This window comes from Maniola hyperantus, chromosome 19 (genome assembly GCF_902806685.2).
Source record: "Maniola hyperantus chromosome 19, iAphHyp1.2, whole genome shotgun sequence".
NCBI lineage: Eukaryota > Metazoa > Arthropoda > Insecta > Lepidoptera > Nymphalidae > Maniola > Maniola hyperantus.
The window spans coordinates 7,074,341-7,102,049 of record NC_048554.1 but is presented as its reverse complement, the minus strand read 5'-3'; the positions used below and the strand labels follow the sequence as shown (position 1 = coordinate 7,102,049).

The 27,709-nt window shown below is 38.7% G+C and overlaps 2 protein-coding genes across 2 annotated transcripts; one reads left to right on the top strand and one right to left on the bottom strand.

Moving 5' to 3' along the window:
* Positions 1-145: 145 nt before the first annotated feature.
* LOC117991479 (zinc finger protein 271-like) lies at positions 146-18,628 on the bottom strand. Its single transcript, XM_069504810.1, is given in 24 exon segments — positions 146-4,678; positions 5,165-5,242; positions 5,808-5,917; positions 6,306-6,431; positions 6,926-7,087; positions 7,849-7,918; positions 8,647-8,817; positions 8,944-9,114; positions 9,181-9,351; positions 9,613-9,696; positions 10,357-10,440; positions 10,878-10,988; positions 11,117-11,227; positions 11,607-11,685; positions 11,687-11,718; positions 14,160-14,304; positions 15,338-15,421; positions 15,864-15,908; positions 15,911-15,958; positions 16,726-16,791; positions 17,686-17,763; positions 17,765-17,861; positions 17,863-17,886; positions 18,461-18,628. Coding segments are annotated over 23 exon segments (2,172 nt in total). The 5' UTR covers positions 18,496-18,628; the 3' UTR covers positions 146-4,678; positions 5,165-5,174.
* Positions 18,629-22,482: 3,854 nt separating this feature from the next.
* Positions 22,483-26,859, top strand: RpL11 (ribosomal protein L11). The gene is made up of 5 exons (XM_034978693.2): positions 22,483-22,618; positions 22,862-23,023; positions 24,135-24,284; positions 25,588-25,735; positions 26,698-26,859. Exons 1-5 carry the CDS (start codon positions 22,613-22,615, stop codon positions 26,826-26,828), a joined length of 597 nt encoding a protein of 198 aa, XP_034834584.1. The 5' UTR covers positions 22,483-22,612; the 3' UTR covers positions 26,829-26,859.
* Positions 26,860-27,709: the final 850 nt, after the last annotated feature.

Sequence of the window (27,709 nt, the reverse complement as noted above, 5' to 3'; positions counted from 1 at the left end):
GCACGGAGAAGCAAACAAACAAAGCTATTAAACTGTTGTGTCACAGATGCATGATACAAGACGCTCGACTCGAAACATCTTTATATCGTGTTATATCGCTTATCTAAGAAAAAATGGCAGGTAGGTATAAAAATCAAACAAGAAGTTAAGCCACAAATATCATGGCACGTTTATTTTTCTCCACTACATGGCGACCTCTAAAAGAATCGTGACTTGTTATTTTGCGTTCATATAATTTTCTTTTTAATAGAGCCCTTCCAAAAAGAGCACTAATAATTTTACAATGTATATTTTCCATAAAATTAAATAAACTCTGTATTTATTTTGATCTCAATATAAATCACTATGAACATAAAAAATTTAAAAATCGCTTTGTTAGTTCGCTAATTATATTGATAGATGATACTATTATAATAAAGAGTACATTTAAAAAATCACATTAAAGCATATACATAATGCTGACTACATAATTCCCTTACAGCCTCTTTACTAGTTACAAGTTGCATACTCGAGTAGGAATTACCGATAAACAATATCGAAGAATATTATAGAAAGATTCAGTTTAAGGTGATGATAACACCTAGAGCGGTTTATACCTACTTGTAGCGTTGTGGTCAGTCTCAAGAAATTATATAATAAGTATAACCATTTTTAATTAACCGAAATAAACGTATACATGTGTTAGGATAAAAATATAACGTAATACAGGACTGTTCCATTGTCACTTATGTGATTAGATCACCGCTTAGTCTACCACTAGCTGGTGCGTAAGTGTTGTCAGCCGCGCAATATAAAACTAATAATAATAATTTATCACAATCTATTCACACTAACAAAACTATCCGACGTAAAGCAGGCTGTAAAGGCGATATATTCACGTGCAATGTAATACACCACAGTTAACAAATCTAACTTATTCGATAAAATATAAACTAGCCTAAAAATTTTAACAATAAAAGAAAAACAGTTTTATTTAAAAATATTGGTCAATAAAAAACTCTGTAGAGCTATAACTAAATGACCGCGGTTAAAAAAAGAATCATGCCATGATTTTTGCTCGTCGACTTTTAATTAAATAGGAATTAAAAGTACCTATGTAAAATACTCCAAAACACGTCGAGACTGGCTCAGAGCCATAATTTGTTAGTAACGTTATAATATGTATAGCTACAAATTGTAAAAATCAGCGACTTAGAAATAGCTCTCAGTATATAAAAAAAAGTTAAAATCCTTAGGCTGTACTCTCGTATGATTATGATGTAAGCAACGCAATATGTTGGCAAAGCGGAAGTATGCGTAAATCTAACGATAAGATAGAACTAAATATTTATGTAGCTTAGACGTACGATTACTGCGACACCGGCGCGCCTCGGCCCGGACTAGGTAGCCCCGCTTCACGACGCAATATACAACACTCAGGATAAGGATATGTACGATTTCTCTAACCGAAGTTATGAGTTATGTGAACTGGTTGGTCCGACACCACAACCGCTCTGAACATTTTAACATAAATAAACACGACCTCACGTTTGCCAATTTTCGTGAGTATACTTACAAGTTGTGAATCATTTTCATTGGTTCAGTCTTTTCTACGGTCAAAACAAAACTAGAGAAAAGAGAATAGAACATAACGCTCCGACGGTTACGTAATCAAATACATAGTTTAATATTATTACCCTCTAAACATACAGTAACTAACATCGGTATGTAAAATAGTTGGGGCAGAGAAGACACACAAATTCATGAACCACTAAGGTCTCGCCTTAAAAACTATTAAATATGGTTCCTGCACTAACTTATGCGTCTTAACTGTTTTATTGTGACCATGATCCATTACGAACGGTACCCCTTTCCCTACTCGATGCGTAAATATGGGTTGTAAACGGGGAGTACTTTTCGTAACATACCAGGGCCACTACTTCTTTGTTTGGTCTCTCGACTCGGTGAGAACGAGACAGAGATAGATGCAATAATATAATAATATGATAAAGAAAACAATCGATAAAGACAGAACAGATAACAACAAAAATATATTACTAATTCTATAATTCCTCAAAGAGTTTCCCACTCTCGCCGAGTCCGAGAGACGCGATAAACATTTATATACTTTTATTATAATGTACCTAGTTTACTATGTTGGTGTTTCTATTCCCATCATAATATCTATGATAATACAACGGTACCAACACTGATAGACACCGATCGTATGGTACTTGACAATGTTGCTACTAACTATTGGTAAATAACGTTTTCTCAGTGGCTGTTCTTTCTGGTAATTGAAGATTTATACTACTTTTTAAACCAAAGTTCTAGTTTCTCTAAATAATACTGTTTTCAATGGCTTGGTAAGAAACTTAATAAAGAAAGTTTTTATAAACATGAAAAATATATTTTGACGCTACCACTAATTTTATACTTTCATTTTCTGGGGAACTAAATGCATCATGTTAATTCATCTTAAAGTATCGTGTACATACATATTTAGTTTCATATGTAAATGATAAATGAGATATCGGCCTATTTTCTCGTGTTTCAAATACAGAACTATCAAAATATAAAAAAATATTGAGGACTATCAAACAACATCCATATGTATATTTATTATTATCATTAGGTATATCTACAAGGAAATTTTGATTTTAATACCCAAAAGTATACTTCTGTGCTAAATACTCTATGATTAATTCCATTTTTATTTCATCAGTTCGATATACTCTATGATCGTAGAAGAAAAACAGTTCTACAGATCATACGCTCTTATTATATTTTGAATCGTATTATTTCCATATCATTCGAATAAATAAACCCTACCAATATTTACAATTTCGACCCTCAGCTCAATGGACACACACCACATCGTGGAAATAAAATAATGTATACAAAACAATGTGAACAGAAAACAATACAATATACTCAGGAGTTAAACAAAAAACAGTGGCTCAGAAGTCGGTACATAACACTACGAGAAGTCGAATTCTCTACAATATTTTATTTCCATCTACCCTGACCTGCAAACTTAACTTAACTTACTCTACCACATCATTTACAAAGAAATGGCACCAATCTATCTTTGATATCAATAATGGCAAACCTAAGGAACCCCCCGCAGCTGACACGGTACTTGCACTGCGCGTGCAGAACAACGTTGTCTCAAGGTTTGGAAGACTACTGCGCTATACTCTACACGTTATTACTATTATTCGAATTAACAGCAATGGTAATAAAGTCTTAATCAGCCAAAAATACAGTACAGTTCAACAAATTTGTCGAAAACAACATGAACGATGTGAAACGTAACGTAACTACGCAAATGAGGTCGACACGAGAACAAAAAGCGTTATCAATGGTGTTATGATCGATATTGCCTAACATCGCTATCTGCTAGAAGGCACAAGTTCCAGAAGCTTCACAACTGCACGCTGGAGATGCCGCGCCCGAACTGGCTCGAGCCGCACCCGAACATGCTCGAGCCGCCCGTTATTCTCGAGCCGCCCCGAACATACTCGAGCAGCCCCGATTATGCTCGAGCCGCCTCGAACATACTCGAATCGAGTCACCCTGAACATGATCAAGCAGCTCCAATTATGCTCGAGCGACTCCGAACATCTTCGAGCAGCCCCGATTATGGTCGATACGCACCCAATTATGCTGGAGCCGTCACGCACATGTTCGAGCCGCCCCGAACAGTCACGCCGCGCCCGCGCGACCGCGTCTCGGGCCGCGACCGGCGAACACACATTAAGAACACCGAACGTAATAATTTCATTATGAACGAAATACGATTAAAAAATATTGCCAAATTTATGTTGCAACAGGCACTTCTCTGGATTACTCCAATAAACATCATATTAAATTTATTCTGTGAAGCTTTATTGCCTCCGAGGACTCCGCGTCATTTTTTTTATTTTGTACTTGTACTTTATTATTATGAAACCTGAACCTACCACATCATTAAAGCGTTCCTACGGATCGGTAGAAGTATCATACTAGAGTCCCTTAAATTTCTCACCGTTCAAAATACTTCACGTTTATATCGGTAACAGTTCTATAAAATTATCGAACTCCATCTACTCTGAGACGATCTAAGTTAAAGCATCGCAATAAGATATCGTTACATTCTACGACTAATGAAGACGGGGACGACAAGCGATTGAACGTTCAAAATTTAGAATTTCAAAGTCGGTGATTTACCATTCACGATACCGAAAGTTATCACTAAGCAAATTAGAATATGAGATCAAAAATTTAGGCCTACAATCTATACGATGAGAGTTAAGTATCGATTTATATATGCCACCACGAATTAATATAATCGTGTGATGGTAGAGATAAATCACAGTTGTGGATAAAACATCACAATGCAACCGTAGGCGGTACCGCTACGTGACTACCGGCTGCGTCCTCGACTCGGTGTCGTGTGCTGCTCGAGGGTTGCTGCCATCCGCTCCACCCCCCTCCGCTCCGCTCCTGCGCCCGCGTCACGGCCGACGAAACCAAACGGATAAATAAATAATATAAAATAAAATCTGATCTGTGTATAAGTCCATGCTGGACGTTTAAAGAGCTCCGGCTCTCGACTTGGCGCATTCTGTGGACAACCTAGCTGCCCATGGTGGCTGCCTTTCTCTCAATATTGCACTCGGGCTGTTCGCTGATCAATCGACGGATATAAAAAGTTCTGAAACGAAATTAAACAGTTTCAAAATCTATTTCTTAAAAGACTGTATTATCATCCCAAGAAAACTACTACAACTAATTTACCACTTTTATAAGTTACACCTATGTACCTGTGCAGAAATCTTATTTTTAAATGGCGCGAAAATATCTCAGCCAATCATAGAGCACGTCCGTCCAGTATTGGCCTACGCGCCATGTTTTGTACGCGCGAATAATGAGCGAGATAGCATGAGTCTCTGTTGTTTTTGTGTTTAAAATTTTAACGTCCTGCAATAAGGTCTCTATTGCATTGGTGTACATTCGGTTTCAGTCGGCGTTAGGCTCTGCGCAAACAATTTTTACGGATGCGACTTATAAAAGTGATAGACATGTATTACTATGAGATTATTGGCAAGGAGTCATAACTCTCAGCAAATACTACGCAGAGGGAGGGGCGGGCGGGGGAGAGAGAGAGGAGGAGAGAGAAGTAACACAACATTCTACTCACGTAGTGCGGATCAATCAGCGTGGCGCATGGCTGACATCGGCGGCTGCGGCGTGGGCGTGTGCGACGGCGGCGGGGACGCTGCAACGACAATAATTATTTACTAAAAGTCGCTAACTAGTTTACACCGACTCATGATTGTTTAGGCCTTATGCTATTTACGTTACACGTGACAGAACTCGGGTCACTTCACCTGTCAACTTGGTTTATTGCTTTATTCGCAATAGCGTAAAGTAGTAATTTGTAATCGTCAGTTTCTAAATCTCATCAGTTTTGGTGGTCAGGTTCCCTGCAGCATCAGAATTGAGGAGTTGGAATTCAAATTTCTTATGGGACAATGTCGCAAAGTTTCCCAATCGATTAAAAAAATACTCAAATCGGTTCAGAAATCTCGGAGATTTCTGTGTACATAGGTTTTTACCTATGTACACAGAAACACAACTCTTCCTTTCTTGAAAGTCGGTTAAAAAGGAGCCTAAGTTACTCCTTGGTTAATCCTCTACTTATGTGTGTGTGTTGTTTTAACAACTCCAAGTCATGTCTTAGCTACAACTTTAGGTATTTGTGCGCTGCAAGATCCGATCACTGATTATATTTAATTATTCATAATTTCTATGTCAATGGTAGCAGACAGTACAAAACTCACACATGGAGGCGATGGACTGTGGCGACATGGCGGACATCTTGCTCTGCGTGTCCTGCATCGACACCTGCGTGCCCTGCGACGTCATGTAGCGGTTCACCATCGGCACGAAGCTGACAACAACAAAATATGCTTATTTGTTATGTTGTCACAAAGATAAAACACACCTATGTCGATTACCTAAAAAAATATGACGTCAGTGTGGTAAGCAGCCACCCATGATAAAAGGAAAGGGTGACTGACTGACTGACTGATCTATCAACGCACAGCTCAAACTACTGGACGGATCGGGTTGAAATTTGGCATGCAGATAGCTATCATGGCGTAGACATCCGCTAAGAAAGAATGTTTGAAAAACGGGTAAAATAGGGGTTCGAAATTTGAGTAGTCCACGCAGACGAAGTCGCGGGTATAAGCTAGTCCTCTATACTTATAAAAGTCAAAAATCAAATTGGGGGAATATTAAATGGAATGAAAAAATTAAAATGGTTCGTCGGATACCTGAGGTCGCACACGCCGGGCGAGTCGTAGTTGCCGTTAGAGTTGGCGTTGGCCGCGCTGCTGATGGTGCCGATGCTGTTCGCCGACATGTTGCTGTGATTCTCGCGGTGCACGCGGTTGTGATGGCTGCGATCAAACAAACATATATTTTGTGTTATTTGGCCAAGTCTGATCATGAAGATGGCCCCGGGATAGATCGATCGATATGCACTGAGTCCCTGTGTAAAAGGACCCCAAATGGGTAAGAAACTAGTCGGGCTAACGTCGACTAAATACGTGAGGAAAGCCGGTTTCCCCTACATGTATAATCGAAATCACTCATGATAGTTTAAACGCTAAAACACATTTCCTTATAATAATACTCAAGGAGGAAGAGGAAACAAGATGGTAAGGCAACTTATAAAAGTGGTACAATACGCGGCAGAAAGTAATGTATATGGGCCTTTAGAATGAGATTTCGGCTTTGTAGAGCGTTGTCTCTGTCACTAATACCTATGTGACGTTTTGTCGGTCTCAACGACAGAGACAACGCTCTACGAAACCGCTATCTCTTCCTAAAGATCGATGTACAACATTTTTTGCCGCTTACCGTCTCGTAAGCCCTTTTACTACAAGCTCACCGTATGAGGTAGCTGTCGCGCACGAAGGTCCGCCCGCAGACGCTGCACTCGTAGCACGGGCCGCTGGAGTGCGTGCGGATGTGTAGCGCGAATTGCGACTTGGACGTGAACGTCATCGAGCATCGCTCGCAATTCAACGGCTTGTCGGCGACGTGCGACCATCTGTTGAATGACAGCATGGGGTAGAATAAAACTCTACACTAAATAAATCACAGCTGGAACAGCAAAATATAAAAAAAAAATCGCATAGATAAATATGAACCGCAGGAGAACTAGAGTAACCGACATAGCTCAACGGGATGCGAAGCTAAAGTGGCAATGGGAAGGGCACATAATTCGGAAAACCGATAGACGCTGGGGTCCCAAGGTGCTGGAATGGCGACCTCGCACCGGAAGGCGCAGCGTTGGAAGACCCCCCACTAGGAGGACGGACGACATCGGATGAATCGCAGGGAGCCGCTGGATTCAGCGGCGCAAGACCGTAGCGTGTGGAAGTCCCTACAAGAGACCTATGAGGCTATGTCCAGCAGTGGACGTCTATCGCTTGATGATGATGAGATAAATATAGGTAATTCTTATTTTAATAGAATCCGTAATAGATAATATAAGAGCACTCTGAACTCTGAACGCGGGCAAGTGTAAGATAGCACACGCAGCGAAGTGCCTTGCCCCTATGCTCCCATATGTACAGTTTGCGTACCACAAAGATTGGTAAACAGGTACAGTACACGCAAGGTGCCAAGGGTCACTGGTAGATCTCTTCCCTATCCATTACTTATTTTTTTTCTTCTCATTATTACAATTTTTTGGTACAAATAAAAAAATTAAAAAATCCAATTTTTCGGAACAGCCATGCAGCTGTTCTAATAAATTTAGTAATTAAAAGTAGTACAATACTAGATAGTAAGTAATTATGAAAATACCTGTGTGCTGTTACATAGCTCTTCACCGCGAACCGCTTTTGGCAAATATCACATGCGTATGGACGTTCCCCTGAAATGTACGCGCTGTTTTATTACTGTACTTCAAATATTGAACATTCTATTAGGCCAAGCGATTGTTAACAAAACAGAAAGCTATAACCAAAGAAAAAATAAAAAGCAAACTAAAAGCAAGTATCGTTAAAAAGACGGCAATATGCAATTAGACAGTATGATGAAGTCTGAAATTAATGAGTTCAAGCTAATAAATTATAATAAATGATAGAAGACTGAAACTTAAACGATGATGCAGCGAATGATAAAATGAAATAGATATAAGTCGTCGGTGCCACATCATTAAGTCCAGAATCAGTAGTATACCTGTTATCGCAATTTGCCGTCTTCAATGCATCTTCCAAAAACGCAGTGGATAATTATATTCACACAAAATAAATACAAATAAAATCAAACACTAACAATCCACCCAGTGTGAATAATTACCCATAATTTAAAAGCAAAATGACGAATAGCATTAGTTTGAATTGAATCTTGGTCACAAATTAAGTAAACAAGGCATAAAATAACAGAGTGAATAATCTAATTTATTAAAAAGATTGCTCGCGTATGTAATGCCGATCGTCATTTTGTCTAAGCTACATGTTGCAAAAGGCACCGGAAAAGAAAATTAGTGCTCATTCGATGTTAGAATTAAAAGAAAAAGCGCTAGTTTTTTTCCAGTTACCAAATTGCACATGTTTATAAAAGTCCACGATAGATGTATCGCAGTGACGCGCGTCATACCGGTATGAATTCGCTTGTGAATGTTGAGTGTAGACTTCTGCGTGAAGCGTTTGTAACAGACATCGCACTCGAAGGGCCGCTCGCCAGTGTGCGTGCGCATGTGTATTTCCAGGTACGGCTTGCAAGTGAAGGCCGCCGGGCACTCCATGCACTGATACGGCCGCCCTTGCACTGGCATCAACCACACATTAGTTACTGCCCGTTACCGATAAGTGATATGTGGCACCGACAACTTCGATATCGAATAAACGGGGAATCGCATTATGACTCATAGGCGCGAAAGCAAAAAGGACTGACCTGTGTGCGTTCGTTTGTGTATATTGAGAGTGGACTTTTGCGCGAATCTCTTGAGGCAGACGTCGCACTGGTAGGGCCGCTCGCCCGTGTGTGTGCGGTTGTGGATCTCCAGGTACTGCTTGCACGTGAAGGCGGCTGGGCACTGCAGGCACTGGAAGGGCCGGCCCTGCACTGTAAGCACACGCATGAGTTGCGGCGAGCGAGCACAACGCGCGCCGCGCGCCCCGCCTCACATACCTGAGTGCGTCCGCTTGTGGATGTTGAGACTCGACTTCTGCGTGAAGCGCTTGAGGCAGATGTCGCACTGATAGGGCCGCTCGCCGGTGTGCGTGCGGGTGTGTATCTCCAGGTATTGCTTGCAGGTGAAGGCGGCGGGGCACGACAGGCACTGGAACGGTCTGCCCTGGACTGGTGCCCAACATACATATTATAGCAGCAGCGAGCCCGCAAGAGCGCTAGCCGCCCTCGCACTACGGAGGTCGCAGCGCCGACTGGTCGCCGCTCGCCGCTAACTCCGCTCCAAATCTTTCCATTTATAGTCGATGTGACAAGGATACGATATCGAGCAATAAACCCGGAGTACAAGCCGACCGGCGAGATTCAGAGGAGAGAGACCGGGGCGGAGTGTGAGGGCGGGCGGGGGCCGTCCGGCCGCGTCGCTTCACCCACCTGTGTGCGTCCGTTTATGGATATTGAGGCTGGACTTCTGCGTGAAGCGCTTGAGACACGCGTCGCACTGATAGGGCCGCTCGCCTGTATGCGTGCGCATGTGAATGTCCAGGTAGGGGCGGCGGGCGAACGCCGCGGGGCATTGCCCGCACGTGTAAGGGCGCCCTTGCACTGCGCCCAGTGCACACACAAAAGCGAGTAACGCACGTCGCCGACGCAAGTCAAGCTTGGCCCCCGCCCGCCCCGCCAATCCCCCCGCTACGGCGTTCGCGAACCCCCCCATCACGCGTGCGACTTTATCGCTCATCGATGGCTACCCAATTTTGATACGCTGTGTCGAATTACGACACCGAGGCGCCAATATTGCGTCATTGCGGCGATTGCATTACCGCTTTTGTGAAAGAATTAATAATCATGAAGAAATGATGATAACAATAATGAAATTACTAATCTGAAGTGACTAAAATGGGATGAGGGAGCGACCGGCCGATCGGATACAGGCGGAAGGATCGTCGGCGAGTGCAGAAGTACAAAAGCGCGCACGTAATGAGTTAAGAGGGCGAGATGTTAGTTGGAAGCAACGAGATGGAAGCTTTCGGGAGCGTAACTCAACGGGTCAGGCGGGCAACGGAAAAGTGGGAAAGAAGCATGACGCTAAATGAGATGTGTGAGCATGTGACGAGTCTAGAGTCGCTAATCGTATCGAAAGGAAACTGCTTTAAAGTGTATATGTGGGCTACTAACCCGTATGTATCTTTTCGTGCAAATTGAGCGCGCACTTCTGCGTGAAGGACTTGAGGCAGACGGTGCACTGGAAGGGCCGCTCGCCTGCGCCGCCGCGGGGGGACAGAGAAACAAAACAAAACCACGATGGACAAATAATTCCACTCTGCGCGCCGAGAGCCGCTGCCATGAGGGAATTACCTCGTTATTTGTCCATCAGACATTCTGTCGCCTACATACATAACAAAAGTTCACAACGTACACATGCTTTACTGTTAAGTGTTTGTGAATAGTTTTTGAGCGCGTTCGACCTGCGGCAACGATCCGTGATGCTTTCGGACGTAAGATTAATGCTTTACTATAATTTTGCTAAAACACTTCCAAATCGCTAATCTCAATCTATAAAAGAATCGGTAACTCGGGAGCCCTTAAACTATTCACAAATGAGGTGTCAAAGTCACAACAGTCTTTCAGGGGTGAACTCAACGTTTCGGTTGTGACTCGGAGACCGTAGGGAAGTAATGAAATATCAAGGGACCCACCGGTGTGTATACGTTTATGAGTGCCAAGGCTGGACTTCTGCGTGAACCGCTTGTCACAGATGTCACATTGATAGGGGCGCACTTTGTTGATCAGCGATTGGATGTGCTCCTCTAGAAATAGCAACAAAATTCAGCTACAAAACGGTTCCGCTGATTCCTCCGACGATATAACCTAAGTACGTCAGCTATAAAGTTACTTAATTGATTGTCTACTTAAGGATTTTAGGGCAAATGCCTACCGGTGTGTATCTTTCCGTGTCGGCCCAGGCTGGACTTCTGAGTGAAGCGCATAAAACAGATGTGGCACTGGTACGGCCGCACTTTCTCTAACAGGGCTCGTCTGTGCTCCTCTATAAGTTATACGAGTTTCGATATAGCGTCACTTCACCCACTCAAACAAATATATAGCATTACACCTAAGGAGTCTAACTGCACACACACGCGCAGGGGGAGGTTGGCTCCGCGGTATACAGTGCCTTCTGCCTCAAGTAGGGAGAGTCGCGATTAACAAATACAAGAGGAAATGGCATATAAGGATGCATCGCCATTGTGTGTACTAAAGATTCAGATATCTCAAATGAATATTGGCCTTAAAAAGTGGCTTCAAACAGAGCGTTTGTTTCTTACAATTTAGTCATAGTTCAGCAAAATAAGTTATATGAAAGGATCAAGACGTACAGCGTTTAGTTAAGTCCGTAAAAGAGATTAGAGGAAGGGCAGAGACGCCACCCGTATGTATTTTCTTGTGTCGGTTGAGGCTGGAGCTCTGCGTGAAGCGCATCTGACAGAGCTCGCACTTGTAGGGCCGGCTCCTTCACCATCAAAGCGCGCATGTGCTCATCTAAAAGCGAGCCGTCTTTTGATCCAGCCCTTCGCGAACGCACTAAGGACTCTCAGCTGCAAAGCAGGAGCCCAAAGTGTGTTCCATACCTCCCCCTTTTTACCTCTCATCGACGAAGTCTTCCTCGCGCCCTGATCTTGTATGAGACATTATTACTACGAGACACACTCAAAACTATTCACATCTTAATGTTAAGCATATGTGTTGTCGGTTTGCCGCGAGCGAAACTGTGAGTCGCACCAGTGTCGTAACTTCGTTATGATAATTTGTATAATTTGATTCATAGTGCAACAATAATATGTGGGCCAGTGCATATTCAACTTTACTAAGAACGTTTCTTCCAGAGGGCCACTACTAAGACTTGTATTGGAAATATATTAATAAAACATCTACGTTTTTTTATACTTAATAAGTATAATATTAATATCGACTGACTATAATATAAAATAAGAACGTGTACATACAGGATATTTAAAATTTTATAATATTATTGATCTTCCAATGCTGAGCGTAAACATTTATTGAGCAAACACTTATTGTTTTGCAGACATTGCGTATAATATACAAACGACATTAACTGATGATGCACAATTCCCCTTTAAGTTTAATTAGTCCTCTATAAATGTTAGTACTGTAGTTTATACGTAATGTCTGCCTTTTGGTAGTTAATAGGTATGCTCGATAGACTTGCACTCAGCGGGAACATGATTTCATTAATTTTGTTTTGTAACACTACTATCATCATAAATTCAGTCAAGTATATTTTTTTATAAAAACTGTTGCAATAAATATTAGAAAATAAATTTAAAAAAAGTGAGAAATCAGGGCGACAAAAAGAAGTGAAAATAATCAAATAAACCCAAAAAAAATATATATCAACATAGTTTATAAAAAACAATTTAAAACACATCGGTACCAGATGCGGAAACAGGAGGAGGTTGACTTGATCGAAATATAAAAAAATGTAATTATTTATTTATATTTGCTAATTAGTATTTCAATGGCTAAAATAACAATCCCCTCATGGTAAAAATTTACATGGGAACGTTGTTTTAAAAGTATTAAATGAATTTATGTGCAGTTTTCTATGTATTAGTAGACAAGTGATGTAACTTCCACAGAACCTCCTGCTAAGTCATATGACTAGAATATACCATCTGACAATTAGTAATAATAATGTTGTCACATCAATCTTTGAAAAGGCAGGATGCCATTTAAAGGAAAAGAACCAAAAGGTGTAATAAAAGTAACCATATGGAAATTACATTAATAGTCACATCAGATCATGACGATGCATACAATATTTATAATAGCTGTTATTTATTTAGCTTACATAGCATATTTTGATCTTATGTGACACTTACTTTAAAAGGTCGAGGACATCAAACAACAGGTTCTTCATTTACAGATCAGATTTATATAGCAGTTTGAAAAATACTCCAGTACAAGACAAATACACAAGGAAAACATCTAATGTCTTTGAACAATATAAATCTGTTCTCTAAGCACACAAAAGGCGTCATCATACATTGTTGGTCGCCCACTTTTTCAAAAATAAGATGATATTTTTTCCAAAAACTAGTTTAGTTTTATATGCATTTGCATGCATTTTGCAAGAGTTGCATCACTTTAGGTAATGTAGGAATTTAAATTACACACATGCATTTATCTGTTTATAAAATATATAGATGTTTCGCTGGATACTGGATAATATTCATATTATAAGCCAGATAACACGGATATGCGGCTGGCTTAGGCGATGCAGTACCCGAATTTGATATTACCGGAATTTCAGTTTCAGCAGGGTATATGATTGGATACCGGATAGTTATCAGATTCCGTTTCAAAATCAATTATTCAAATTAGATATAGTAAACGGCATTGGATTGGCAGTGGCAGCTTGGATATATTAGCACGCGTGTACCGCCCCACTCGCTCTATAAAATTGGCATAATGAATGATATTGGTATTGGTGTGTGCGTAGCAGACTGTACGAAGACGCTCGGTAACCAATTGCGAGCTGCAAGAGTATGATGTCATATGACATGACAGCCAACCAATCTTAGATCAATTAGAAGAGCGCAACTCGCGCAGTGTCCTTACACCGCGCGAGTTGCGCTCTTCTAATTTATAAGACCTAAATATGTACATGGTAGGTAGGTAGGTAGGTACATGATTTTTCTTACGGATACCTAAAACATGGTGCACTTTTTGAATTGGAGAATAGGAGTATTTAACAAAGTGATGTAATAGACACCTAATCATTTACGTGCAAACGTGTCTCGAGGATCTGAGAAGAAGCCAAACAAACTCAGCAGCTTAGCAGGTTATATTAAAAACATCAAATACTGATATCAGGCGACCAACAAGGTGTTAAAAGAATCAGCCTACACCAAAAATATATGTACAGATGGTTGGAAAGAATAAAGCTGGCCACTCACCGGTGTGGACGCGTTTGTGCGTATTGAGGCTGGATTTCTGCGTGAAGCGTTTGAGGCACAGGTCGCACTGGAACGGCCGCTCGCCGGTGTGCGTGCGCATGTGCACCTCTAGGTACGGCTTGCGGCAGAACGCTGCGTCGCAAACCTAGACATGCGCATATATTTGAAGAGTTGGCGAACAAAATGGTGTCATTGCACATAATTAAATTTTACTGTAGAAGCAAAAAACTGAATGAAAGCTTTGTTCAGTTTTAATCGAAATCATGAACTTTGGAGTCTTACGCAGTTTTGGTTCAAAATGAATTCAGTATGAAATAAGTTCAGATTTACATTCTGGCTTTTGGTCCAGAAGCGTATTTACCGTTTTGTTCGCCAACCCCTCATTGCTAACCTAACTTGACAAGCAGTGATGTTATTACTTCAGATCCCATATCCCAGAACAGAAGATACATTAAGTAAAAATTTTGTCAATACTAAATAATCTAGTGTATGCTGACATAGATTTTTATCCGACAGATAATGTTTATATTATAGATACGGTTTTAAGATTTGAGATTTGAAAAAAAAAACTTTTTTCACGTCATTTATCTGCAATGAGACGGGGGGACTATAAGCAGATTATTTGTGCTAAATTTGTTATTGAAAAACGAGGGAGTCATTGCTCCATCGTCCATCATAATATATAGAGCACGTCAGCTCGTTTTAATCTTTTACTATTGGGGCAGCTAGAAGTGAGAAAAAACGGGCACAGGAAAACGGCATTGACTCATGACGTTATGACATGTTAGCAAGAATTCTGAAAACGTAAACAGCAGGGATCGTATATCACACACCCGTTGGCGATAAACCCTTACATTAACAAAAACAGTGAACGACAAAGCATAGAAGGCGCGTTTCTATCATTGTTATAACGAACTCAGGTTTGTTCTTTAAACAGGCTCATGATGTACTGATTAGTAACACATGTGTTATGTGTACACTGGTTGCTGCCGTGTTTTGGCCGACTGAAAATGACACGGTCAATCTACAATTAAATTGAAGACGCCTGCGGTAGAGTATATATTATATGCACCGCCCACCATGGTAAAGATTTTGTTACACTAAAATGGAGCAGACCGAATATTTCTATGCTTTGATGTTCACTGAAACAGATTAATAAAAATTCTTTTAACCCTTACCGTGCACTGGAAGGGTTTATTTCCTGAATGAAGCTTCATGTGGACATAATATGATGAAGCAGATGACCAAGACTTTGCCACAACCTAAAAAAAAAAAAAAACATGTTTATAGGTATACTTACCATAGTTACTAACTATGAGCCTGTCTCGTTAGAGGACTCCCACTAGGTGGACAGATGACATCAAATGAGTCACAGGAGCTATCTCAGATGATACCTACCATTTGAGCGCTCATTGGGGAGGTGCGGGTTGCGGGAGGGTGACATTGAATTTCTTGGTTTTCACGTCAACTGTCACCCTTCCCAACTTCATAAGCAGTTTTGGCGAAAACTATAATAGGTTCTGTGTTTGATTTTGCTATTATTTTTACGCATCAGCGTATATAATTATTAAAAAGAAAACTTTTGTCAAATTGCATAAAAATGAGGCAGTCATATTTTAATCGAAGTCTACATTTGAACTGAAGTGTGGACTTTAATTTCCCACTTTCCACCTAACAGATTTGAAGGTGTTTAAAATATTATACATACCTTACAGCTTGTGGCTTAGACCGTGGTATATCCTTGTCCGTTTGGAGACTTCCATCTTTGTTTGAACTGACCCCATGTCCACCCCCATGCCCTGCAACGAATTAGTAAAATATTTGCTATGAACAATGTAAGAAGAGGTTTTTATTTAGTACTTGTAAGGGATCATTTAAGCCACATATGGCAGGTGACACGTACGAGGCACGGCTCGTGCCCGTCACGTGTTGGCATAAATCATCCTAATAGTACATTATTATCATCTCGAAAAATTATTGTATGAGTTTAGTTTATGCTCATATGCAAGATAATCGAATTTATGTATTTAACAGTAAACCTCACTATAAACATTATTTAACATGGCTAATATTCTTTAAAAAAAAAAATACCACATTATTTTGGTCCTTCGAGTCGGATGGTAAACAATCCATATTAACATGTGAAACTGCCAAAGCAAATCTGTTGGTCTACTAACAGTTTTTGACAAAATTTTGTGCCAGTTAGCTTACATCCTTGGAACGGATTCAGTACCAGAAAATCAGTTCCCACGGGACTTTTTTAAAACTTAAATCTAAGCGAACAATGTTGCAGACATCATCCATCTGGTATAGAGGCAGTTTGCATCCTAGAGTATATATAGGATCCAATATAGGATTTTTATCCCAGAAAATTAGAGTTCCCACAGGATTTATTAAAAACCTATTATCCATGCGGACGAAGTCACGGGCATCATCCAGTCATACAAAAATATAAAAATGGTCTATTGGGTTGATTATTTTATCAAAATATTACCATAATATTATTATTTTATATAATATTACATTAATATATATTTATTTTAAACAAACCAGTAATTAAAGATACCTGAGAACATTGCCGGCCGTCCATATCCATTTCGACTCCTTCATCTTCCATGCCTTTGAAGCTCAACTGTAATATAAAGGAATACTAGATTAGCACAACAGGAACGCTGGATTCAGGGGGCGAAAGGTCGTGGTGTGTGGAAGTTTGTCAGATATAAGTATCTAGTAGGAACAAGAGACTAAGACTGAAATCTATAGAGCGCACTTTGACTTTACTCAGACTTATTATTGAGTAAAAACGAGACAGATTTATGTGAGGGATATAGCTCTGTCTCGTTTTAACTCTGACTTAAGTCTAAGCAAAGTCAGATTGTGCTCTATAGATCTCACCTTAGAGACAGCATGGACGTCTATCGTTTGGTGATGATGATGAGTATTTAAATCTGTTGTTGACACCTTTTCTTCCATAGTGTAAAAGAGTGGACAGCAACAGATTTAAACATAGACTAATTTAAAACACCGTGTTTTAGTTACATCGCAAATGTTTACATTTTATTCAAAATCAGTATCATTATACTGTGTACAACTTCTTGATTGTCAGTTGTTGAATCACTACCCATATTATAAATGCGAAAGTGTGTTTTCTGGTTTGTCCTTCAATCACGTCGCAACGGAGCAACGGATTGACGTGATTTTTGCATGGGTATAGTTACACCTGAAGTTCCCACGGGCTTTTTTAAAAACCTAAATCCACACGGACGAAGTCGCAGGCATCAGAAGATAATGATGTAATTGGTGACGATTAATTACGTAAAACTAAAACTAAGGGTTCCAAAACGCGCCCCTGGTATGAGAAGATGCCCCCGACAAACTATTTAAGTAACATATTACTCTTTAAGCAAAACTTTCGAGTATTTCAACAATGTAGTGTATGAATTTGTTAGTGATTCTCTCAAATTGTATAGTTTTAAATTTAACTAAAGTTTATTTTAATTTAGTTTGTAACTTTAGTTGGACTAACATTGTCTACTTCATCGTCATGCTGCAGTTCCTGCTGCTGGTGCTGCGCCATCAGATCCTGCTGGTGCTGCACCTGCTGGCTGCACCGACAGGCTTTCCTTCGAGTCCTCCTGGTGTGCTGGTTCATAATGATGCCGTGCAGCGGAGTCCGAGCGGACTATAGTCGGGGGCCCCGGTGTTAACATGAGGGTGTGTGTAAAAGCTGCAAAGAAAAACTGTGTTGTGTCCTAGGATTACATACACACTACATACAAAAACATACACACACACGCAAATACAGAACCAAACATCCTTAATCTTATTGCACACTATATCAGTATCTAGTGAAAATAAATACATAGACCTAAAACTTGTACTGAAAGTGGTCTTGTAAAGCAATATGCAAGTCCCCTTTCACATTGAAATGGGACTTGCATATTGCCCCATTAGAGTTCCTGTCAACTAAGCAGAGATGCTTGTTGTTTGTTTAAAACAGTTGACAGACTTGTTGACAAATCAGTTTAAAAGATGATGTGAAAAAATACTTTACAGCTAGTGTGAGAGACATTGAACATATTGAAATTTTGACAATACATTATTTTATAAAGGTGTACTAGAGGATTTTTAGAAATTCCACCCCTAGATGGTTAAACAGGGGATCAAACTTTGTAAGAAAGTCTGTAATTTTTCAAGATATATCCTTGAAAATTGGTATGTGTACTTTCACACTTTTGGTAATGATTGGTTTGCTAAACACATCTCTGACTCGCTTCAGAGGTCAGGCAATCCTGACTCACTTCATGGGCTCTGCTTTGATCTGCTGCTCGAACATGGATATAGTGGCGAGTAGGTCGCCGGGGGGCGGCACGGGGACGCCCACGCCCCGCGCCACGCCCCCGACGCCCACGCCCCAGTGTGCCGGGAAACTAATGGCGACTTGCCGGCGGCTCCATCCTCAACCGCCACCTGCCGAATGGACAATTTACTGTTAAGCAGGCTACTCACACAACTGCCACAGGGGCAATCTAGGATTTTGAGCCTAAATTGCTTCCTATAGTAGGGTGTATAAGCAGGGACAAATTCCTAGATTGTCAGTGCTGCAGGGTGGCAGGAACGCAAGACCTTCCTAGCTCCCTAGATCGTCTCTGCCGCCCTGCCACAAGGTTCTGTGTGCAACACGATTGGGGCAATTTCTCAACCTTTACAATATAACTCCAGTTTGACTTGCTGAAAGCCCAGTAGGGTATTATTTATAGAAGGTAATTAAGAAGGTGTGTTAGTAAATACATAATTCAATTACCTAAATTGTTTTCTTTAATATCTTGTATTGTATTTATTTTGATTTATTGATATTGTTATAGGTTTTTATGTTTTGTAAGTAGGTATACAAATTGTTAGACTATGATACGATTCTGGAAATTCTTTCTCTGATAGATAGCTACATTACCCCAGAGTGATATTGGTTATAAATTATTATGTACCACGGACGAAGTTGCTGGCAAAAGCTAGTCCAATATATTTTGAGCTGTTTTCATCCTACAAAAATATTTAAAATAAAGTGGTAACTTAAATGGTCAACTTAGTTATTGACAGAAACTACCCAAACAGCAGAAGCTGTAGAATTTAAATTAAAAAAATTGGTTAAGTGCGAGTCAGACTGCACAAGAAGAGTTCTGTACCATTGTACAAGAAATAACAGTTTTTAATTTTTTGTGACATATAACCACATATTCACAGTTTCCAAATTTTGCATTTTACTTGTGCTATGAGACATTGCTACCTGCCAAATTTCATGATTCTAGGTCAACAGGAAGAACCCCACAACTTTTGATTCCCTTCATCAACAGACAGACAACAAAGAGATTCTATAAGGGTTCCCATTTTTCTCTGGAGGTACAGAGTACGGCTCTTTGAGAAGTTGGTTAAGTTTAACCATGAATTGAAACAAATAAAGAATAATTGAGTAAGTTTTATTTGACCCAAAAAAGTTACAATAATAATTTACTCATAGTAAATTCCTTAAATCAAAATTTACACCAGGTAATAATATTATATGAAGCAGTAAAGTTTAAATAAGTTTCGATGTAAGGGGGTAATCTCTGGAACCAATGATTTGATTTTGAAAATGATTTCATTGACAGCTAGCTACATTATCCCTCAGACTGTAAATTATATCACATAGATGGCAATGACTAGTGTAAAAAATGTAAAATTAAATTTCACTAACTTTCATGGTTTTTATTATAGTAATATTTTATAAACAAATATAAACTTCACTTACTGCTAGTTTATAAAATAACAAATTAATAAAATCATTTGTTCAAAATCAATCATGAATCAAAATACACATAATAATATTGAATAAATAAATATATTTAGAAGCATGATACATATAGATTTAGATTAGATGATGTTGGTTAAATACAGGAAACATGCAAGTTTTACAAACGTCTGGGTCCGGGACCAATTTTTACAAGTTAACTTGTCATCAATAGATTCATTATGAGTAGAGAATTTGAGATATATTTTATAAGTAACAAACATACTCTGTTTTACTTTACAGCATAATTTGTTATGCTTAAATAAAAGCAAAGGAGTATAGCAATAAAGGAGCTTTTTAGTCTAATAGGATTTTGGTCAAATTCTAATCAACTCCTGTATGTTTCCAAGACAGTAGGTATTGTTGGACTTTAATGGAATTAAGTGCTAGTGAACATAGGGCATTGACTCAATAGGTTTAGTTACTACTTACTAGTATGATATAGGTATAGTCCTTGTAAAATGTATGTGTAATATTATAGAGGTATCTAGATTGCGCTTATCGTGCAATGTATGTAAGCATACAATGTACAAGATGTTTGTTTATACCTGTATAGTTAACATAGCCAATTCAAACATGAATGTAAACAAAACTCAAGTAAAATGTTTCTTTAAAATGAAATGGCCGAAGCTGACCGATTGCCTCCACCCAGCTTCCCCCCCTGCCATCAATAAAATGGCCAATTCGTTATTGAATTTTGTCCTCAACTTTCAAGTCGAGGCTGCGCGACGCCGGTTGTTATGAGAAGCGTAATTAATGACCACTACAATTGTAATGTAAACAAAAAGTAGTCTACCAAGCTATAAATTGCTATTAGTAAGGAAAGTTATGTCATATCCGATGTCTAAATAAGCAGAATGCATTTTTGCGATACCATTAATTGCTTATTACTTGTAAACAACATACAGAGCTTGCAAAAAAATACTCGCGCTCGCAACAAACGCTAATCTTACATACTTTATATAGGGAACGAGCTAGTTTTTTTAATTGTAATTATTCCATTTATGTGCAAAATGAATAGTTTCATTATGCTTATTGACTATTGTTATATATAGCAAAACATTGTTTCTACTCACATAAGTAAAGAAACACCTAAAAATAGTGGCGTGTGCAGAAACACATAAATTAGAACACTAATTACACAATTTCGATAAGATTGGCCATTCGAATTATGTTTTTCTTGGGCACCGACATAAAATGGCTGCTACCTCATTGTTCTGCGCGTTCGTTCGTGCGCATAGAAGCCGTGAACGCTTGGGGACGACTTCTCCGCCAATTAAAATTGTGGCGCGAAATTTAAGGCATCCTTTAATGATAATTGCTTAATATAAAATGTGAACTAAATAATTCTAATGTTAATTACAATACCTGATCAGGATATAAAATAATATAAAGGAAATTACGATCACTTGAATAAATGCTAGAACGTAAAATGCAGTGTCACATTCATACTCTTCATGGATTATGTCGTTTTTACAATTCTTGCTCATTATTTTGTGTCGATGTCCAACTCCCTCGATGTGTTGATTGTACTGGTTGTAGGAATTAGTAAATATATCACATACTGTACAGTGCCATCGACGATATCTTACAACTCGCGGAAGTTTGTTTTTCTGCTTTTCTTCCATCTGAGAAAAACCCTGCTTAATGTGGAAAGTGGAAACGCTTGTTGTTACAAAATGACGTTGTATAGCAAGATGTGGGTACTTTTAAAAATAATTTTAGCACTCATCAAGACTCAGATCATGTAGGGTATCATATGAAAGGGCTTCACCTGTGCATTCTGAAACAGATTTTTATGCATAATAGTTTTTGAGTTATAGTGCAAAATGTCGAAAAAGTACGACTAGTATATACGGAACCCCGTTACGCGAGCCTGACTCGCGCTTACTTACGGGACATGCTGTATCTCTGAGTAAATCCTGTGATGGCAATGGAACAGCGTGGCACTTCACAAGATGGTGCTAGTTCCGATTTTGGCCACGCGCTAAAAGAGCCTTGTCGCACTGTAGATGTCAGATCTAAGTGTCAGTCTGTGAGGTCAGTGGTTCAAAAGCATTTTTTTCTGTGGTTTCTAAAAAAACTGTGAAGATTAAAAGTATGGGCAATACGGAACGTAGTTACATAGTCTGTGACGAGGTCTTTTTTAAAATGTCAAATTCAATTTCGATTGACATTTGGCTAAATGATTAGTGTTGCTAGATGTTTACGTTTATAACATTTTTCGTAACTTTTGCCTCTCTTGCGTAACGTCTTATGCACCTCAACTTGTTTTTTGTTAAGCAGGAAGTAAGAATATTTTTACTTCACATTGTGGGTCAGACCGATTTTGAAACATTTTAGGTACCTAACCTCTCCGCCCCCTTTGTTTTTTAAATATAATACTCATAGATATTCCTCAATGACAGCATTGTATTTCCTAAAAACACGAACACTTTATATGAAGCAGTTTATATGCTTCACCGTGCCGTGTCCGTGCACAGACTGACCACACACAGGTGAAGCATAAATTCTAGCATAGCTAGCACTCATCTAGCAGGATCTTTAATTTAATTCTAGTAACACCGTCACACATTGACAGTTCATTAATGACTTTGACGTTTCGCATTTCTTTAAAAATTTGTGGATCATGGCGGTACGTGTTTTTGTATTTTATCCGTAAATGTAATCGACTTTAATCAGTAAAAAACATAAAGTTTTAAGATCTAAATTTTGTAATTATTGAAACATATTTCAATGCTTCTTAGTACTAGATTTTATTTTAATAAATACGCGTTTTAAATGACAGTTAAAAGCCTAACCTCGTCCGTCTTGTGAATTCGAACGTAATATTATAAAAAAGTGATTACCTACCGTAAACTGGTGTTATGGGTTTCAGCGTGTACCACCGCCTGCAAACCCTGCCTTCAAAAGGGATAAAAAAGAGAAAAAGCCTCCCAAAGACAACTCTAAAAATGTCATGCGGAACCTGCACATTAGGAAATTGTGTTTGAACATCTGTGTTGGTGAATCTGGTGACAGGCTAACACGTGCTGCTAAGGTATGATCCCGCTTATAATTTGCATATTTAGGCTAAGTGTGCAAACCTATTTTGTGATGTTTCCTGAAAAATAACCTTTCTTTTTGCTTTGTTTGTTTCTTTTTTACCAAAGAATCATCATTGGTCCCTCTATTTTACGTTCCTAAAATATATTAAAAATTAATTAATTTTACTTTAACTGTAGGTAATACTATGTTGACCCGCTTCTATTATTATCTATTGTGTTCTTTGCTTGTAAGAAATACATTCTTTCCACAATACTAGGAAAGTATAATACAAACCCATGCATGAAATTGTTCAAGATACACATTATTTTTTGTGTTATCTTTGTATATTCATGCTAGATTAAAATTTGTACGCAACTTCTGGGTATTATTACATGATACTTAGAATTCTAGGCCAAATAACATCTTTTTTATGTTAAATATCTGTTCCTGTTTCATGTTTTATTTCTGCATTAATATATGTGTTTAGATGAATCAGCTTTTTCCATTAAACAAGTCTGCCTTAGTTGCAAAAAAACATGAGGATTTAGAAAACTAATGTTGACTAAAGTTTCTAAAAAAGTTTTCTATGTAGGATCAAACTAAAAACCTTGGTCTTATGCAGCACTATTTTTAGAAACATTAGTTTTTCAAAATTCCTATCTCTTTGGCGATAACAATTTTTTAATTAGTTAACAGCTTTTTTTAGTTATAGCACAGCAACAGTGATAGCATAACTATTCGACAGTAGATAGACAGACTCGACAATTTGGAAGATCCTGATTAGTAGCAATAGATACAATAAATTAGTAGCAATAAATAAATGAATAAATAAATACAATAAATTGGCCTTTAAGTAGTCGAATTTATTGTATTATTATTATTATTTTTAAAGAAGATTAGCCATGCAAATGGTGACTTATATTCCCCTTTCTGCTCCAACTAAGTGAAAAGCTTGTGCTGGGAGTAAGTACGACAATAGTGCCACAGGAGGGCTTTGAACCGCTGACCTTTCCGAATTCAGTCGCTCCTTAACTGTTGAGCTGTTGAGGAACGAAATTTGTATTATTAATTATTATCTGTATTAGTTAGATAGGTGTTTCAAGGTGCTTCTTACATTCTTCCAGGTGTTGGAACAGCTCACTGGTCAACAGCCTGTATTTTCAAAGGCCCGTTACACTGTGAGGTCTTTTGGTATCCGTCGTAATGAAAAGATTGCAGTCCACTGCACTGTACGAGGCGCCAAGGCTGAGGAAATCCTTGAGAGGGGATTAAAAGTAAGTTCTAGCATAATGGCAGCCATATAATAATACAGGCTCACCTACTCCAGATTTGCTCAGTTCTAGCTCTATATTGTAGAGACCTTTTTTTTTTCATATGAGCACATGATTGTTCACAATCACACCTGATGGAAAGTGATGATGTAGCCTGCGATGGGATATGTTTGCTTAGAAAATGCCTATTCACTCTTGTTTTTAAAGATCAACCTGATTGTAATAGCTTACATGCAAAATATCAAGTTTAAGCAGAGTGTTCAGTTGATACATTGACATCACTAAATTAAGCCCATGACATTGTTGGAGTGATTTAGTTTTTTAGAAATCCTATAGCTGTGTGAACACGTTTTTGAAAAATCTGAAGGGAACTGATTTTCTAGGACAAAAAGTGGCCTAGATGTCCATCCACAGAATGTAATAGACTTTTTGTCCTAGATGCCACCAATCTCTGTTAATTTCGTCAAAATTGGTTAAACAGAATAGCTGTGAAAAGCTAGCAGACACAAAGCTAACAGATATAATATTAGTATGGAAGTATGTATTCACCAGCTTTCTGCTGTTTTCTTTCTTTTGTTGCATTAATTACGTCAAAGCTTGGGAGCTCTATATTCCCCTTGAAAGATTTTTAGTGTGTTTTTTGCATGAATAAATTAGTTGAGAGACACTTTAATGAGTGTTTTCTTCCAAAATTCATGCTACAGTAAATATTTCCATTGCAACATTTGAGCACTACTAACTTTACTGCTCAAAATACTCTAGAGAAATTACATAAATTATTATGCATTATTAGCTGAGTTGCAGGCAAACTTCTTGCTTGAGGTTTTTAAAAATTCCATAGAAAAACTTACCAAAATAGCCTATTTTTTCCCCTGCGATGGAAGTTATCTCTGTAGCAAAACTTGTCAAAATCTGTTTAATGCATGGGCATGCCTCTGAGGCAGAGGTGATTACGATCGTCACTCTGTGGTAAACTACAGCGGTAGATCCCCGGATCTACACAATCACAAATTATTACGCCACCCACGTCGTAATGATGAACCGTTGTCCATAAACGATACTCAGTATGTCATATTGAGTTTTTTTTATTTATTTAGCTATTTACCGTTATGGTACGATTAGACCTAACGAGTACAGTGGCGAGTCAGTATCCTCGGCCGAGTACTCGGTTGGTATAAACACTTACGAGTGCTCGGCGCAATTTCGAAAGACGTATAAACGGCCCCCACAGCATGTCTTGGCTGAGTGACATTTTACTGTCTCGCTTCACTACTCGGTAGGTGTAATCAGCCCATTATTATTACAGGTAAGAGAATACGAATTGCGGCGCGACAACTTCTCGGCGACGGGTAACTTCGGTTTCGGTATCCAGGAACACATTGATCTGGGTATTAAATACGACCCCTCCATTGGTATTTACGGGTTGGACTTCTATGTCGTCCTTGGAAGGCCAGGTGAGATTGACAGACTATCAGCTCTTTATTTTGCAGCGCTAGATCAAAACTATTTCAACGCCTTTATTGATATAACCTCAGTTTCTAATTTAACTCTGCGTTATGTAATAACTAGCTGATTCTAGCATTTAAATTTTATTATTATAACCAGTTGAAGCAGTTCTCATTAACATCGAAATGACGTAATTTTGACGTCAGCCGAAATAAAAATATACCATCAGCTCGAAACTTCAGCCTGGTGCTGACGTCACTAAAATGGCGGCCACGCGCATTAGAAATTTGCGGGACTTATAATCCTGAACATAATGCACATTTGTTCAAGAGTGCAGATAATTTGTCTATGCTCTGTAAAGTATGTGCCAGAGCAAACTTCTTCAATAAAAGAATATTTTTTAATAAATTATTCTCATAGAAGCAAAGGTACATTTTGAACCACAGAATTATCTGAGTTTTAAACAGTTAAGTTTGATACTATATTCCTTTTGAAATCCGTTTCACCCTTAAGTAAGACTTTAGACTGCAATGAGTGGCACTCCTGTAATCACGAATACTTTGCAAAATTGCACTCAAACTGCAATATTGCTGCTCTACTGCAAAGTTGCAGGCTGCGTAGAGAGTAGAGACCCGAATCCAACAACACTGTGGACCTGGGACAAGATTTAATCTAAATATATAAAAGGAAAAGGAGACTGACTGACTGATCTATCAATGCACAGCTCAAACTACTGGTCGAATCGGACTGAAATGTTGGCATGCAGATAGCTATTAAGGCGTAGATATCCGCTAAGAAAGGATTTTTAAAGATTCTACCCCTAAGGTGGTAAAATAGGGGTTTGAAATTTGTGTAGTCAACTTGGACGAAGTCGCAAGTATCATTAGTTCTTTATATTTATTTAAGCATCTATTTATAATCGGGAACAAACAATTGTGAATTCTATTTTATCAATATTTTTCTATTCTAGGATTCAACGTAGCCCACAGAAGACGCAAGACCGGCAAGGTCGGATTCCCACACCGTTTGACAAAGGAGGACGCCATGAAGTGGTTCCAACAGAAGTACGACGGTATCATCCTTAACAGCAAAGCAAAGTAAATTTAAGTAAAAATAAATGTTTATAAACATCTCTCTCGTTTTATTAATTACTAACTAGACAATGCCCGCGACTTCGTCCGGGTGAATTTAGGGTTTAAAAACTCCCGTGGAAATTGTTTTATTTTTCGGGATAAGAAAGTGATCTCCAGGTTGCAAGCTATTTCTATACCAAGAAGATGACTTAATCCATGTGGATTTAGATTTTTAATATTCGGTGGGAACTGTGATTTTCCGGGACCATAAGTACTCTATTATCCTTCCTCGGGATGCAAGCTATCTCTGTACCAAATTCCATTAAAATAGGTTAAACGGATGGGCCGTGAAATGCTAGTAGGATACAGATAGTCGCGTTTTTAAAATAAATAAGTAGGTAGGTATACTTTAAAATATGAAAGTTTACATCCAATCTTTGAAAACAAATTGTAAATTATTTGCTCGGTTCATGATAGGTACCTAACTAGAAAGATTTAGGTGAACCCTATAATTCGCTCGATACGTTCCCTGAACTGTTGCTTGTTGGTTTTAACGGTATGCCGAACTATTGTAAATTATTTTGAAGATACAAAGCACTTTTAAAAGTTTATTTGAATAAAAATATATTCTATTCTATTCTTGAAACTATAGCTTAAAACGAATAGGGGAATCACCTTTCCCTCACCATATAGTAGGACGGCATTAGTATTTAGTACCGTACTACAAAGACAGATCACTGATAGAGATTCGTCGCCTGGAGACCACATGGAAACTGATGTATTCTCTATGTTACTATGTCAACGCGTTTGACGAATACATGCAACCGGACGGATACTAAATTCCATCTAAATTCTATCTCTATGGTAATTAAGATTTGATTGATCAATACTTCAATTTAATTTTATGGT